Below are 16642 nucleotides of genomic sequence, written 5' to 3' on the forward strand. Positions count from 1 at the left end.
TTTATAGTTCTCATTTTTAAAACATTTATTTACAATCAAACTCGACAGCTTTCAGTCAATGAAATACAAGCATCCTCATATGTGTGATAATCAGCTGAAATAAGAAGTAGAAAATTTTTATAAAATGTTTCAAGCTAGTAAGGCACAAAGGTGAATAAGTTGTCAACATTTATGTTTAAGAAAATATCAATCTGTACAAATCCAAAATAAAAAAATAATAAAATAGCATATTTTCCCACATCTTTTTCTATGGTTGCAGTTAAAATCTAAGCTTTTCTAGAACATACTGAAAAATGATTTGATGGTATTAAAACAGAGTATTGCTTGATTTTAAAAACAGATTATTGCTATACAGTGTGCAGCAGGGCTGCTGCATACATCCTAAACCATGGTTAAATATGAGGATATAAGCAGTGAGTAGTTTAAGAGACAAAACATTTTCAACAATTATTAGTACACCTGTTTAGATCAATAGTATCATTCCTCTCCATAAACCATAAGATTCCATTTCCCTCAAAGTGGATTGCTTTGTGTGTGTGTGTGCGTGTGAGCATGCGTGGGTGTGTGCCTGTGCATGTGAACTAGAAGCGAATTACCATTGAGCACAAAATATTATCACAAACATTATAACTGGTTGTGTAATGTGTGGTGAATAACAATGTTGTAGCAATATTTTTACATTGTTTCCTTTTTACAACGCTCAAAACACAACTTTCCAGCTATGATGCCAATAGCTACTCCAGATCACACTCACTAAATATGTTCACAACAACAAAAATGTATTTTAAATGTATAAATATCAGCCATAAAGCTGTGGTGTGGGTAGTAAAGGAGAAAACTTGCAAAAAGGTTGCTATATTTTTGTTATTCACCACACCCATATAGTCTAACTGCAACTTTGTAAAGTTTTTCGAAAAGTTTTTTTTTTTTTTGGTTGCTGTGGTGCTGAGATTGTCCTGACACATCAGATGGCGGCCTGTTCGTTCTGCTCGATGTGGTCTACCAAGCCCTTGGTGTCGACGGTGGTGACGCGGGATTCGCTGTTGAAGTACAGGCTGTTGTCGAAGTTGCACTCGCCCTGCACCGTCTGCTGTCTTCTCTTGTGGAAGAAGAACGCCGCGAGTCCCGCTACTGTTACTATCACAATGAACACGGCCACTACAACGCCAGCATAGCCATGGGGAGCCTCCTCGCCAACGTGAGCTAAAAGCACACAAAAGAGAAGCAGTGGGTATACGTTAAATGAATCATATATGGTACTCACTTTATGATTATACCCAGGGGGCACAATACATGATTTAAAGGTCAGGTGCCAATATACTAGACTATGCCGATATACTTTGTCTAACAGTTACATAAGTAGCTTCTTCATGGAATTAATGCTGAAGGGTTCTAATATTTAATATTACATGAATTAGCAAAATGTCCTACAGACAAGTAAAACAATTCCTTGGCATAAATTTGTTAAAAACTCAACAAAATGTGAAGTTTTGCTGCAAAGCATATATTGAAAGAGAAGAAATGAAAGATAAAAAACACTTACATATGGGTTTATGTTTTTCAGTCGGTGGTATTACTAAAAAAGAAATCAAGTATTAACTAGGATCATGTATGTTCAGTCAATGATGAGAGCAATATAAAAATCTTTTCTCTGTTTTAAATGATAGTCATAACTCCAGGCCAATACCCAGTCATCAGAAAGCCGGACTAACATAACAAAAGCATACCCATAATGGTTTACTTCTCACCTGACAAGTTAAATTAAATGTGAGACTGAATAATCAATATCACGGTTTTATAACATTACGTTAAAAGAAATAGAAGCTGTTTGCATGAACAACGACAATACAAGGTTACCAGATGGAGAGTAATGCATTCAACTGGAACAAACCAGAGGTCAGTGTAAGCTATACAATACTCTCAAGTTATTGCTCTGTAGAGCTCTGTACTATCACCAGACTTGGGTTGAGAAAGGTTCAGTAATTGAACAAATCATCTTACTTACCCTTTTCTGTTTTACAAATGTAGGACTTGTATCTATGGCAGTTTACATTGTTCCATCTGGAGGTGTCAGAGTAGATTTCCACACAGTCCTCGGTGGAAGATGATGGTTCATCTGTGTCCCAGTTTGTGTAGTCAACCACTTTGTTGTCAATCCATAACCATTCCCCTGTGGTCAAAATGTAACAGTACAATTTTATGTGGACATCAAGTCATGGTTTGTGTTGGTGTTGCTGTAGGATATTTTTAATTTTCAGAGATAGCCAGTCAGGAAAAAAGCATATAAAGACGTTTGTTGTTGTTCAAATCCTAACTGAGCACATCATATTGGCCCCATGGAGAGCTGGTATTACCTCAATTCATAAATAGGTTCAATGAATTTGAAAATTGAGCATGTGCTCCTCAAGAAAACCACTTTAAAGTCATTTACCTTTGTGGTTCTTGTACAGGCCAATCCAGAAGGACTTGGTGCCATCTTGAAGTAGCTCTAGGTTTTGCTGTATGAACTTCGCCTCCACTGGGTCTTCAATGCTGAGCAGAGAAGCTCCTGTTAAAGGACAAGAGAAAAGGAAAATCATTCTTCAACATGTTTTTGTCCATTAAATCATTATAGTGTAAATGCATACTCATCAACAAAAAATGGAAATTTTCAGTTCAGACATTTCAGTTCACATGCTCAGGAAGCAGATCAGATAATCTTATAGGAGGGTATCAGAAAGATGTTTAACAGATCTAGAGAACATACCACAAACTTGTAAAGCTTGTAAAATCACACATTAAGAGAGAGGAAAAGAGAAGGAAAATCCATCTGTACCCATTCGCACACATTCAATGGAAGCATGGGCCCAGTTCTCCACTGAGGAGGCGATGAATGCGTAACAGTGGCCCCGGAAAGGCACCCAGGTCTTTCGTTTCTTCGGCTCAGGGCAGTTTCCTGGCAGTTGTGGGGGATCCGTGGGGGCTACATCTGGGGGGAGGCACACAACCTGCACTTACAATTCACGCAACAGCATTGCACCCCAAAAGTAGGTTGTTAGATAGCCTTAATACTCAATGCTCCCAATAATATTTTCCTTAAACTATTTATCTAACCTTCTTCAAAGTTCAGTGTTCAGAACTCACCGAAATGTTGAGTTCAACACTTTAAGTTCAACACAGCATTCATTTTTTAAGCATGTTTTAATTAAAACATGACCCATCCAACTCTAGGCCTGAAACCACATCCATCTCTAAAATGTAATTCATCAGCACAGATGTACAGTTCATTTTGCACAGCTTTTACTGGGTCACTTCCCCACCTGGAGAGCGCTTGCACAGAGAGTAGTATGTGCTACTGCAGGAGCCAGTCTTCCACCGTCCATCCACATCCATGTACACACAGGCCAGGTTGTTCCTTGGCTCCCCAACTGCCCATTTAGTGTAGCGTAGCCGCCAGTTGTCTATCCAGCGGAAGTACCCGCTAGTCTAAATTCAATACATACATACACGGGAAGGCATGTATCAGTGATACGCCAAAAGGTAGAAAGATTAAAAAATAAATGAGCGAATTTGGACACATCAATACATCACTTAGCACTGGATGTATCAGCATATATACAAATAGGGTCACTTTACCACATTGCTGTTGAGTCCTATCCAAAAGGGTTCCTTATGCTTTAAGATTGTCAGTGCCAGGTAGGACTGAGTTATTGGGTCCAGGATGCTGGCAAGGTCTGCATCGTCTGCCTTGCACTGCCGCCTGGCCTCGTCCCAGTTCATTTTCTGAGTCATCACCTTATAGGAGTTGTTGCCAATCTTGTAGTAAGTCTTGGGTGAAATTGTTGTTACCGGAGGACTAATCTGTGGGTCTGAAACATGGAAAGCATGCTGTAAAACAGTGGTTCTCAAACTTGGCCCTGGGAGGCTCCAATTGTAATCCCAGAATTTTCATGATTGGAGAAATTATTTACCCTCTTAAAAGACTGAGGTGACTCAATAGGCTCCAAAAATAGGCAGGATTTTTATCTTGAAAATATTATAAAACAACCATGTTTCATTACTATGATGCACTGCCAATCTGTGTGTGCGTGTACTTCTACCCAGTCTTTGCTTGTCTGCCTGTATTTGATGTTCAAAAAACTTTTTTTCTGAAAAGCATGTGACTAATAGAAGAAGATAGTTGCCTTAGTGGCTAACCTAAGGCCATGCAAGTGGCTGGTCAGTGTGTCAGGTTACAGTAGGTAGCTTTCATTATTAGCTAACTAAATGTATTTATTTATGTTTGCCACCATTAGCTGGCTCACCATGATGGCCTGAGAATTTTCTGTGGGTTTTACATTTTTCAAAGTAACACCTTAAGGTTGGAGAATAAGATTCCAATTTACTTCTCTGAGCTCATATGGGCTACGTAGCTATAATTAGCTTGGTAATAAGGGAGTCCACCAGTCGGAAAATTCTATCATCCCATATTAGTTCAATTTTTTTTTCTGGATGTGACTGCATTTTGACTACTACTCACTAATATCCTTGGTTAGAGAGACATGCATGTTTTACTAAGTTGATATCTTAGGTGAATATGCGGTTGTGTGCCTTTGTTGCCACGGGGGTAGGCTGGTAGCCTGCAACATGGAGCTCTTCTAGGCTACTTCCCCAATCAGCTAAAGGGGAAGAGTGGGGTCCCTTGACTGTGACTTTGTGACAATGAAAATTTGTTTGTATATACGTGTGCTTATGTTACAGAATTTTGCCACGCTTCCAAGCAGGCTAGAGCAGACTGAAACACGCAGGTTCTGCGCTAGCAGAGGCTAGCGTAGGTCTGTTCCATCAATACCAAGCTAAAGCTAACTATGGCATAACTTTATTGCATATGACAGCGAAGTGGGAGTTTTTGCTATCGGATATGTCATCAAGTATTTTGGCATACTTCTGACTGCCTGACTGGTATGAATGCAGCTATTGCTGTAGAGACATTTTTGCAATGTGAAAAAAATGTAGTTTTGCAATTTGATGTTATACAGCTACTGATACATACTAGCTACTAGTTGTTTTGTTAGTGTATTAGCTTTGGCATCTTGGTGGTGTTGGCGGGATTGAGAATGAAGGGGGAGACGGTTTTGATTGCAAATACAGGAGCGAAGCAAGGAAATAAATCCTGCATAGTATGCCTTTAACTAAGCAAGAGGTTGGCTGTAACAGAAACCAGGATACACAGGGGTCCCTCAGGACTGCAAGGTTCGAGAGCTACAGCTATAAGAGACCCTTAGACAGCGGACTAATATTGCTTTTCACTTCTTCCCAACAACTTGCTGGAATTAGAGAAAACAAGGTTAAAGCAAAGGATCTGAACAAGCGACAGAATGAGGGCAGGCCAACATTTGCACAATGGCAGAATAACATAAACAGGCCATTTCCAGGTCTATGATTTAATTTTTTTTAAAGCGTTCTCCTACTGTGAATTTGTCCCCTCATCTGAGAGAGGAGTAAGTGTGACCACATTTGTGACTGAGGCCTCTGAATAAGAGAGCAAACAATCTCAAAGTAGCGATTTTCTGGACAGTGCCTTCTTTCCAGGTATACTATTAAAATTCTGGAACAGGAATTCCAGAGTTACAATATATGTACAAAATTAGTATCTGTGGTGACCAATGTCTAATATACCTCACAGTCAGTAGATGTGGCACTTGATACCCTGCTACCACACTGAAAGTGGAGATTAATTAAGTTGGGGTTGAAGGCTCACCAATGTTCCTCTTGCAGATGAAACCTCGGGCAGCAAGGCAGTCTTCAACCTTCCAGAGTCCTGTTAGTGCAGCTGTGTTTCCCACCATTATCACACAATCAAACTCCTGACCAGCAGCGAGACGGTGATGGGTGGAGTGGAGGGGAGTGGGGTGGGGAGGGACAAAACAGAGCACAAATTACATTTGTCAAGAACATTGTCAGGGGGCCCACTGATTGACATTTAGAGGCTCAAGATTCCTGTTGTTGAGAGGACACTTATAAGACCAGCGAGGATACAGGAAATGTTCTGGACAGCCCTATGCACAAGCAGAAGCTATATGTTAGCAATGATTTATGGACAGCAGATCAATTAGCAACCACAGGTTTAATTTGTAATTAAATCTTGTTTCATGAGGTATATTAACCATGATTGGCTTAGTCTCATTAAGTGTTGTAGGATGTTTAGTGGCCTTGCAGACAATGCAGTTTGGCGCGTGAGGAAGTTTCTTCTGTCACATTCTTTCCTGTGATAGAGTGATGACATTATTGTGAGTGGACCATCATTGATGGCCCTGCAAAGTGTTGTAACGCATTTCAACATCTGAAGATCGAGCACAGTGTGGATCAGCAGGAGAAAATACAAAGAGTTTCAAGGTCAAATGACTTTGTGGAAACATCATCGCTAATGTCTCTCTTACTAAATAGTGTGAGAAACACCGACAATGTCACATACATGTCACATACGCTTACTTCATACTCTTGTATGAAGTAAGCGGTTCTAGTACAAATAATGTAGAAATTTAGAGCAATGGGACTGACGCTCATCGTTATTTGCCTGAGCTCCAGAAACAAGAGAAAGCTGTCCAAAACGTTCCACAACATGCAACACATTCGCTGTTCTTGATTCCAAAAGCAAAATCCTTCAGAGGTGCAATAAACCAGGGGGAAAGGGAAGGGATTTCCATCACCAAGGCGATCTATCACTAACACATTGACTCAAACCAAGAGTGTGTGTGTATGTGCGTGCGTGCTTGCTTGTATGTGATCATAGCCAATATTGTTATTTAGTGTTCATGACATCTGGGTTAGATTTTTTTAGTCTCCAGACTATTCAGTTGAAGCAATACATGCTTACAACAAAAAAAAAACCTTTCAATGTTTCTAGCCATGGTTGTAAGAGGTTCAGTAACACACGTGATAAAATGATGAGCCAATAAAATATAAAATCTATAGGCCTAATTCTAAATAACAAATAAATAAAATTCTATATTTGAACAATAAGAAAAGGTGGACCTGTAACAACATAATTAAAAACAAATAAATGTCCTATGTGTTGTAAATGAGATGTTTTTAGTAGGGCTGTCAAAGTTAACGCAATAATAACGCGTTAACACAAATTCGTTTTAACGCCACTAATTTTTTAACGCACGTTAACGCACGTTGTGTTATGATGAACGTTTTCCCGACCCTTATGCTGCAACTTGGAACTAGTAAAAAAAACGATGGTTTTACAGTCTCTGGGTCCGACTTGTGAAAAAAGCAACTGAACGGTCGTAATACTCGTAATACTGCAGCCTAACTAGTTTCGCGGTTTCACTCTATTTACTCATTTAATATACTTCTTAACAATAAAATAAAGCAGCGTTTTCCGTGGGAATCCATGTTTTCTTGAGTAAAACAGCCCGAACGCAGTTTTTCATTGTTTGGGCATATTGTTCAGAAGAAGGGAGCTGCCCTGTCGTCCGACAATGTAAACAGGCTTGTCTGGTTAAGCAACTGGCTCGGTGCAAAGAAATAGAAGTATAGCCTAACTGTTGTATCCAAAGAAATGGAAGTATAGCCGTAACTGCAATACCCTAGTTTGAGTCCTAGTTCTGTATTATACTCCCTTTCTACTGTTTCCTGCTCACTTTATTTATTGTTCGTTTTATTTTGTATCATCCTGTTTTGATCCCACGTAGTAGAAGGGGATGTTTTTGTGAGCCTTTATTTTCCCCATGGTTGGACACAATTACATTGTGTGATTTGCTTTAGAAGTGCAAGGTATCCAGGGAATAATATTTGAGTAATAGAAAATTTAGATGACCAATGTTGTACAATGTGTGTGTTGTTGCGATGCATTGAGGTCCATCGTTTTGTGTTAATGCTTAAAAAAACGGTATGTTTTAGTGAACCTTTATAATTGTGAAGTTGGACACACTACATTGTGTGAGTACTCATATTACTAACTAATGTTAAATTTAGCAGGTCAATATGCCCATCTGTTGTTGCCTGTTGGGCTTGAGTTTGCCATGTTATGATTTGAGCATATTTTGTTTTGCTAAATGCAGTACCTTTGAGGGTTTCTGGACAATATTTGTCATTGTTTTGGGTTGTTAATTGATTTCCAATAATAAATAAACATAAATTTGCATAAAGCAAGCATACTCCCATGTTGATAAGAGTATTAAACACTTGAAAAATATCCCTTTAAGGTACATTTTGAACAGATAAAAAATATGCAATTAATCGCGATTAACTATGGACAATCATGCGTTTAATCACGATTAAATATTTGAATCGATTGACAGCCCTAGTTTTTAGATATGAAACATCAGCAAAACTTTACTTGAATAAATGTAATAAATAAATAAAAAGCTGTAAAAGAAACAAAATACAAGAAGCGCATGGAGCTTCACTGTTTAAATTACTGCTGAGACAGAGATACTATACCAAGCATTTTGCAAGCCAAGGTAGCTCCAAACAGAAGCAGAGCAGGGAACCCCCCCAGACAGCACGACACGAACTCCAAAAGCACAGTAGGGAACACACTGTTTGGGCAAGAGCAAGATCAGGCGCGATGCAAAAGCCAAGTCAATAGCCTTTCCTCTTTACACATCCAGTTTTCCCTCACTGACAAAGAAGCCTGACTGCTCCGTTCATTGTTTTTTTTATTCTGCTTCCAGGCTACTTACAATGCGTTCCGGTATCTCATGGTATCGATGATCCCAGGTGAACTAAAATAATTGAACAAGCAAAAAAAGTGCATCAATAATGTATTTTACTCCTTTCAGGAAATAGAGATGCATTGATGCAGGACCAATTGAGCTGGGTTGTCAAGAGATGCACTGAAATTGTTTAGCCAGTGCTTGTCAGTGGAAGGAAATAATGCGGGCGCCCCTTCTATAGGCGGTTCCCTCCCAAGATTTCGTCCCATCGGGGAGTTTTTTCTCATCTCTGAGGGTTTTTCTCCCCTCTAGGATTTATTCTTTTTACCTCATGTTTCCTGTTTCTTTCTCTTTTTCTGCTGCCCTGTAAAGCATCTGTGTGACAGTCTGTAAAAAGCACTATACAAATAAAATTGATTTGATTTGATTTGATCTATGGATCAGAGGATTGTTTGTTTTATGATTAAACACATTATGTCACTGCTAACTTTCCTCAGCTGTCTATCATTGTTGGTCCTGGGGTTTAAAGGAAGAGCGCATAAGGAATATTGACCTTAAATCCTTAAATACTCCATCCATAGGGTGGGGCGATATGGACAAAATCAAATATTACAATATTTTTGACCAAATATCTCGATATTGATGTTGTGATGATTTTGCGGGGATGACTATTGGTACTTTCACAAAAATACACAATGAGATTTTTGATAAATAATCATCAGTAATGCCTATGTAATAACTAAGTGGGTAAAGGCAAATAATAGAACAGCTAGAACAGTCAGGTAAGTCCAGAAAATGACATCACTTTACAGTAATGCTGCCTTTAAAACCAGGAAAAGACAGCACTTATGCCATATCATGATATTACGATATACAAAATCCCAGACGATATGTAGTCTCATATCACGATATCGATATAATATCGATATATTGCCTAGCCCTACCATCCATCCATACATCTATTATCCAGCCTGCTTATTCTCGGTCAGGGTTTCGATCCTGGAGCCTATCCCAGAACGTACTGGGGAAGAGATAGGAATAAACCCTGGACATGTAGTTGCCAATTGCAGGGCACACACGCTATTCACACACACTCATACCTGCAGGCAATTAAGGCTCTGCAATTGGCCTAACCTGCATGTCTTCGGACTGCTGAAGGAAACCCACACAGGCACATGCAAATTCCAGACAGAAAAGCACCGGGGACCCTCTTGCTGTGAGGCAACAGTGTTATCTACTCCACCACCATGCTGCCCCGCCTGAACACTCATACATGCTAAACTGGCTGGCGGGTGCTTAAGCCTGGTGTTTCAGGACATCTCACATACTTCTCTAAAGGACATTTAGGTTAAAATGTCATTTGTTTCATGCACTGATATGACAGTGATTGCTGGTCCTATGATAGGAGAGAGATTGTGTTATGTTTGCACATCACCTTTCTTTGCTCAGTTGCTTTTATTCTTACATAATTCAAACACTGAGATTATGATTCAGAAATTATATCTCTGGCTAGTACATACCTACAAAACTGCATGTTGTAAATCATTGTAGTTGTGGTAAACCCTGAACAGTGCTAAACTCTTGGTGTTGTGAAGGTATAAGGCATGCCCCACCATGGTACAAACTGTCAGGCACCATTCCTGCCGTCCCAACGTACAGTAAAATCAGTTTCCTCATTTTCATGATGCATTTCGGACGTTAAACACACAAAAAATGCATTTCCACAATTCCATTATCAGTGAGAGCCGTCTGATTACCTCGTCCATGAACATGTAACGGCCGTCGGGCACAGACACAGGGTGACCTTTGGCCCAGTTGGTGTAGTAGACCCCTCTCCCGTCTGTCCACAGGAAGCGCATCTCCCAGTTCACGTCATTCAGGCCAATCCACATGTCCGTATCCAGGCCATACAATTTGGTTGTCAGAAAATCTAATGGGACAGTGCACACCAGGGCAGTATAAACACTGAGCTGAAGCTCTCACAAAATAATGTTCAAACTTTCTCTGGCTCTCAAAGCAATGCCACCTGATGTAACAAGTGCAAGTGTCAGATGTGACAGTTTACTTGTTTCCCTGTTCTTAGCATACAGTGACAGGGCTTTGTGTCTCTCTGCTTATGTAGAAGAAGAAATAGTATGACACAGCATACAAGACATACAAAATACATTCAAAGTATGCACTGTTTCCACATTTATGGTCAGGCATTATCTTTTCTGAATGGATGCAGAGGCAAAACAATGAAAAATGTTAGTTCAGGTGTTGATACACAAATGAGATGAGTGAGAATGGAACGAGAAGCTCATCACTCACTTTGCTCTTTTTCACTGAGGATAGAGGCTAAATTTCCTCCCAGGTTTATACAGTAGGTTCTGGCCTCTTGCCAGGGTTTCCTGTCTGCAGAACTGGTTCCAATGAGCTTGTAGCACTGGGCATACAAACATATCACAATTGTAAAATGATATTTGCTTCAGAGAACAGGAAAGTTTAATGCATAAATGATAAATGAAATCTTTTCACAATTTTACCACTAATACTACTGGGTATGAGTATAGCAATGTCAATTCACCAAGTGCAGGCACAATGTAGCATTGTGATGTTTTAATTAATCATCAAAATGTCACAACAGCTGAGCCAGTTCACGTAATTGTTTCCTGCGTTGTTCTGTTCGTCTCCACACAGATATGAAAGTTAACTCCAAGGCAGCATCAATCACTTTGATTTTCTCAGTTTTTATTGGTTTTTACCTTTCCTTGGAAAATTATCCAGTCTGGGGGACATCCTCCCTGAGGCATTACAGTAGGTGCTGCTGTGGCATTAGTAGGAACATCAGTGCTTCTTTTACATATGGATGGCAGGGCCACACCACAGTTAATGTCATTCCAGAACCCTGCCAATTCAAATAATGATTCAGATTCCAACCAGAATTATTGCAATGCTAAGGGGCTATCAGGCCCAATAGTGGCAGTGTCCAGCCAGCTTCACGAGCCTGTGGTCAAATGCAATGTTAATATAACGTCATGTCAAATGCTGCTGCGAATATACAAATTCTTTTATAGCTGTTTGATTGACATGTTTGAAGTCTTAATGAACAGCATTGCCACCTATCATTTTAAATTATGGAACAGACACAGAGACATGGTTACAAAGCTACAAATGTACAGTGCTGTGAAAAAGTTTTTGCTCCCTTCCTGATTTCCTCTATTATTGCATATTTGTCCCACTTGATGTTTAAGATCTTTAGACAAAATTATTATTATTTTTTTTATTTAACCACGGTAGGTTCGCTGAGCACGGATGCTCTTTTGCAGGAACGCCCTGCTTCACACCTGGGAGCTGCCCAGTACAACCACAATCCTCTATTGTTGGCCGCTGAGCAGCTCCACTGGAGGGAGAGAACATTTTTTAGCCAATTAAATCAGGGGATGATTAGGTGGCAAGTTTTTTTTTTTTTTTTTTTGCGAGAGCGAGAACTGGGATTTTAGCCAGGACACCGGGGAACCCCCTACTTTTTGCGAATAGTGTCATGGGATCTTTAATGACCACAGTGAGTCGGGACCTCGGTTTAACGTCTCATCCGAAAGATGGCACCTCCTACAGCACAGTGTCCCCATCACTGCACTGGGGCATTGCGGTTTATTTGACCAGAGGGAAGATTGCCCCCTGCTGGCCCACCAGCACCACTTCCAGCAGCAACTCAGTATTCCCTGGTGGTCTCCCATCCAAGTACTAACCAAGCCCACACTTGCTTAGCTTCAACCAGTCCGCAGGAGCAGAGTGCGTGGTGGTATGGCTGCCGGTGGAATGGCTGCTGGCTAAAAATTTAATATTAGACAAAGGGAACCTGAGTAAACCTAAACACATTTAACACACCCTGGCTTGTTTGTAGCTAGCTCTATTGAACATAAAACCTCACTCATAGTGAAGTATATCAGTCTGGAAAGGGTTACAAAGCCATTTAAAAGGTTCTGGGACCCCACAAACAACAATGAGAGTCATTATCTCCAAATGCAGAACATTTAGAACAGTGTAGAATCTTCCCAGGAGTAACCGGCCCACCAACATTTCCTCAAGGGTGCAGTGACAACTCATCCAGGAAGTCACAAAAGATCCCATAAGAACATTCAAAAAACTGGACGCCTCCCTAGCCTCAGCTAAGTTCAGTATTCATGACGTCACAATAAGAAAGACACTGGGCAAAACTGGGATTCATGGGAGAGTAGCAAGGCAGTAAACAAACTACTAACCAAAAGAAACATTAATGCTAATTTCAGATTTGCAGAAAAGCACCTGGATGATCCCCAGTCCTTTTGGGATAATGTTCTCTGGACAGATTAGTGAAAAAGATTACACAAAGTAATTCTACCCAGTGGTATGACTGACAGCGTTAGTCTGCTGACAGTGTTAGTGAATTGGCTTAGCACAGCTGTACTCACCCATGCTCTTGTACATGGTCACACAGTTTTCATCGTTGTTGGCAAAGTTGGGCTCGTTCTGTTCCCAAGCTACATAAGACACTGGAGATCCATCCATCCACCTGCAAAAGCAGTGAGCAAAACAACTGCAGCTGACACAAGGCACAGTTCACATATTTTCGCTTATTAAAATGAATATAAATTAATATGAATTGCTGCAAATATTAACTAGTTACAGCAACGGCCCAGCAGCCATGCAGGCATGTTGCACCAATACAAAGTGTTTTGGGTGGAGGTGGCATAGTAGTTTCAGGACATTGTGCATGATTTTCATCAGTGAATGATTATTGGGAGGTGCTTCCAGGTGATGATAAAAGTGCCAAAACATGAAGTGAAACTCTCTTTCCTCTAATTTAAAGAATAACACCCTGTTTGTTTATAATGTAGATACTGTATTGCAACAAGCGTTCTGATGATTCAATGGAGACCTATTCATATTATTATTCCCAAATATATCAATTTGCTCACATTAAAATCATGTCTGTAAACAATCTGATTACAAGTGATCATATGCACTTGAGAAATAGTAATGTGTACCTACTGAAAGGATTTGTCAAGACCAACTGTCATGCCGATGTAATATTGCTCCTCATGATCTCTGGATATCTGAAATAAAGACACTTTCATCTTTGAGAACAGAAGATGCCACACGTGTTGTCACATGTTAACATTTAGATCAGTCAGACTCCAATCTGGCCTGTGAGGTCAGTACTACTGCTGGTTTTTCCCCTCTAATCAGGAACTGATTTAGACCCAGGACACTAGGTGTGTACAATGTCTGGCCAATCAGTGACATTAATCAGTCAATTAACTGTTTGGTGGGAAAAACAACAACAAAAAAGAAAAAAAACAGTAGTACTACCTGCTTCAAGGACCAGATTTGAGTATCTAGGCTCAGAAATATAGATTATAGATTCTTCCGCTTTTATGACCTATATTATGAACTAGTGCATAAATAACCTATAAAATAAGACATCCCAGGTTTTTTCCATTTTCCATCAATATTGAAATCTCTCTTTCACACTTATCTACCTGCTTCAAGGACCAGATTTGAGTATCTAGGCTTTAGACTATCAGAAATATAGATTATAGATTCTTCTTCTTTTATGACCTATATTATGAACTAGTGCATAAATAACCATAGTAGTCATATAAACACATTTCCAATATTATATCATATATAAATACAATTTTGTAACAGATATGATTACATTATTATGTATAGATTTTTGCAAAAAGACATTATGTTATAAATTATGTTATAAATGGTTATACTTCACCTGTTTCCATATAAACTTCCTTTCACTTTCCCCATTTAAGACCACAAGATCACCGAAGTTCTTCTTACAGTATGCTCTGGCCTCATCCATGGCAAGCTTCTGAGTATTAATATAATACTGTGTATCATTGTATTCAATCCAGCCGTCCTTTGTCTTATTATACTCTGTGAAGAAAGAGGGGCTCACTGTTATTCAGGACTCTGAACTAGGCTAAGACGCAGTATAATGGATTCTCTGCTAGCCTCAGGACCCGAAGGAACGTACTGTCAAAGAGAAGCAAAGACAGAAAGTTATAAAGTGCAGCAGCTAGAAGGAAGGAGAGAGCGACATGTGGAAATTTAAAATGATTTTTTTCCTTTATTGTTCCCACCAAGCAAACAGATATAAATTGTTCTTCCATCTGCTATGTGACTTTGTAATGAGAGGCGCAAAAGATAAAAGGCATTACTATTATTGATGAAACACTGTCCCGCACACACAAATTTAAAGCACACTATTTCAGCATCTACCAGTGCCAGTGTTGTTTCTATACTTTCTGACATATTTCCTGATGGTGCATCTACGTAATGTATAAACAACAGTGCTGTTATTTTAATGTCTTGAGCATTGCACCAGGGAAGCAAATTTCATATTTCCAACACGATGAATAAAATAACTTCAAGAAGAACTCAAATACTAGTGGATGCTGCATATGTCACAACAAGATGGTGGGTTCATTTAAAACAAGGGGAAAAATTTAAACCTCTACACACTGGTGCAGGATTATCCAGAAATGGTTGTTTCTTTGGCATAAATTTGTGCTAAATAAGAATTGTTTGCAATGCAAGACAAGTAGAACTGACTTTCTAACTTTGTTCAATAGTCCTCAAGTTGCTATCTGACTGGCTCAGCTCAGTTTTCCTAGAGGGTCGACCATGATTGATTTGAATTATCCTTGATGATAGTGTGTTTACATACACATAAGGAAAGTTAAAAAGCATGTAAATGGCTTAGAAATGTGAACAAACAGTGATTGAGACATTTCAGTAACAAGGGTAAATAATGAACATAACAATATCACATAGAATAGCAATGCAAATAGAGAGAGAGAGACAATTACACATACGTACGTACATACATACATACACACATACACACACACATATACATTCAACAGCAAATTCTACAATTAGAATAAAAAAGAAGGCTGCAGACTTTGCACATACATGTCTAACTGCCATTGCATACCTTTGAAGCATTTCATTGCCTACAGTCATCTAGATGAGCTTGAGAACCTCGTGAGCCAGACACATACTGTAGCTACCGAGCGATACAAGGTTTGTGCACTGCCCTGATAATATATGAATATAAAGTGAAAAGGCACGACTCCTGTTCCATTGAATTAAATGAGCATGTTACCTAGCACAGTGCCAGTTGGGGCAGGTTTGGGTGTCACTCCTGCGAAGAGAATAGAGAAGAAAAGAAGTGGATGAAAAGAACAGCATCACACAAAAGGATGAGACAATCCTGCTAGTTAATGTCTCAACATTTGCTGATTACAAATTGATCATTTCTACATGCGTTATAATGAATTCTACACCCACAGTTTTACAAAAAATGCATTAAAATACTCAAAATGAAGGATCTTCCTGAATCATACTCATTTGTCCGCATATGCTGGGGTTATGAAAAGTTCAATTATTCATGCTTATATTAAGATAAGCAACAAAACCCTCCGAGGGAGGCAAAACAATTACACAGTACTTAAACACCCTCATATTTTTAAGCAGCTTTAAAAGACTATAAATGTGACTCTCATTGCCTGCTAATTGTACATCAAAATTTGTGCGGTTGTGTACTTTTCAGTTATGCAGAAAGATATGAATCAACCAGTATGTTAATGATATAATCGGCCAGTAAAGTTACTATACTCTGTGAGTGATGCTCTACTCCTCTGGTGGTCCTCCTGACTCCCAGTCATTCAGGACAAACTCAAGCCAAGTACACTCACTCCAGTAAAATGGGAAAATGCATCACTACATGCGTATCATGATCTTACACTGTTCATTAGGCACTGCAGTCAGCAGGGGACTCAGTAAGCTTAATAAAACGTGAAACTATTATACTGACAAGTCAATTATAATATTACTCATTCATCAGGCTGTGGCAAACACCAGAAGCCCTGTGAATACAAGGCCATTTCAAGCCAATACCATTCAAACCAGAGCTAAGTCATTTTACTGGAACAAACACAAGTATCATGTCTACAGCACAGGAAGCTTGG

General features: G+C 39.4%; 1 protein-coding gene across 2 annotated transcripts in view; it reads right to left on the reverse strand.

Annotated features, from left to right (window-relative positions):
• Window positions 1–16642, reverse strand: part of LOC135253503 (macrophage mannose receptor 1-like) — a 29371-nt gene continuing 12729 nt past the window's right edge. The window contains exons 16-31 of one of the 2 annotated variants that reach the window (XM_064332856.1): window positions 15778–15816; window positions 14380–14543; window positions 13641–13705; window positions 13061–13161; window positions 11372–11514; window positions 10938–11052; window positions 10385–10557; window positions 8655–8696; window positions 5720–5825; window positions 3616–3848; window positions 3300–3465; window positions 2816–2968; window positions 2432–2548; window positions 2006–2170; window positions 1544–1576; window positions 1–1203 (exon numbers count right to left, since the gene is read on the reverse strand). In XM_064332856.1, the coding sequence (XP_064188926.1) occupies window positions 965–1203; window positions 1544–1576; window positions 2006–2170; window positions 2432–2548; window positions 2816–2968; window positions 3300–3465; window positions 3616–3848; window positions 5720–5825; window positions 8655–8696; window positions 10385–10557; window positions 10938–11052; window positions 11372–11514; window positions 13061–13161; window positions 13641–13705; window positions 14380–14543; window positions 15778–15816 (2054 nt within the window). In that variant the 3' untranslated portion in view covers window positions 1–964. The remainder of the gene's footprint in view (window positions 1204–1543; window positions 1577–2005; window positions 2171–2431; window positions 2549–2815; window positions 2969–3299; window positions 3466–3615; window positions 3849–5719; window positions 5826–8654; window positions 8697–10384; window positions 10558–10937; window positions 11053–11371; window positions 11515–13060; window positions 13162–13640; window positions 13706–14379; window positions 14544–15777; window positions 15817–16642) is intronic. The other variant, XM_064332857.1, reaches the window with a different exon arrangement.

Source organism: Anguilla rostrata, chromosome 4 (assembly GCF_018555375.3).
Source record: "Anguilla rostrata isolate EN2019 chromosome 4, ASM1855537v3, whole genome shotgun sequence".
Taxonomy (NCBI): Eukaryota; Metazoa; Chordata; class Actinopteri; order Anguilliformes; family Anguillidae; genus Anguilla; species Anguilla rostrata.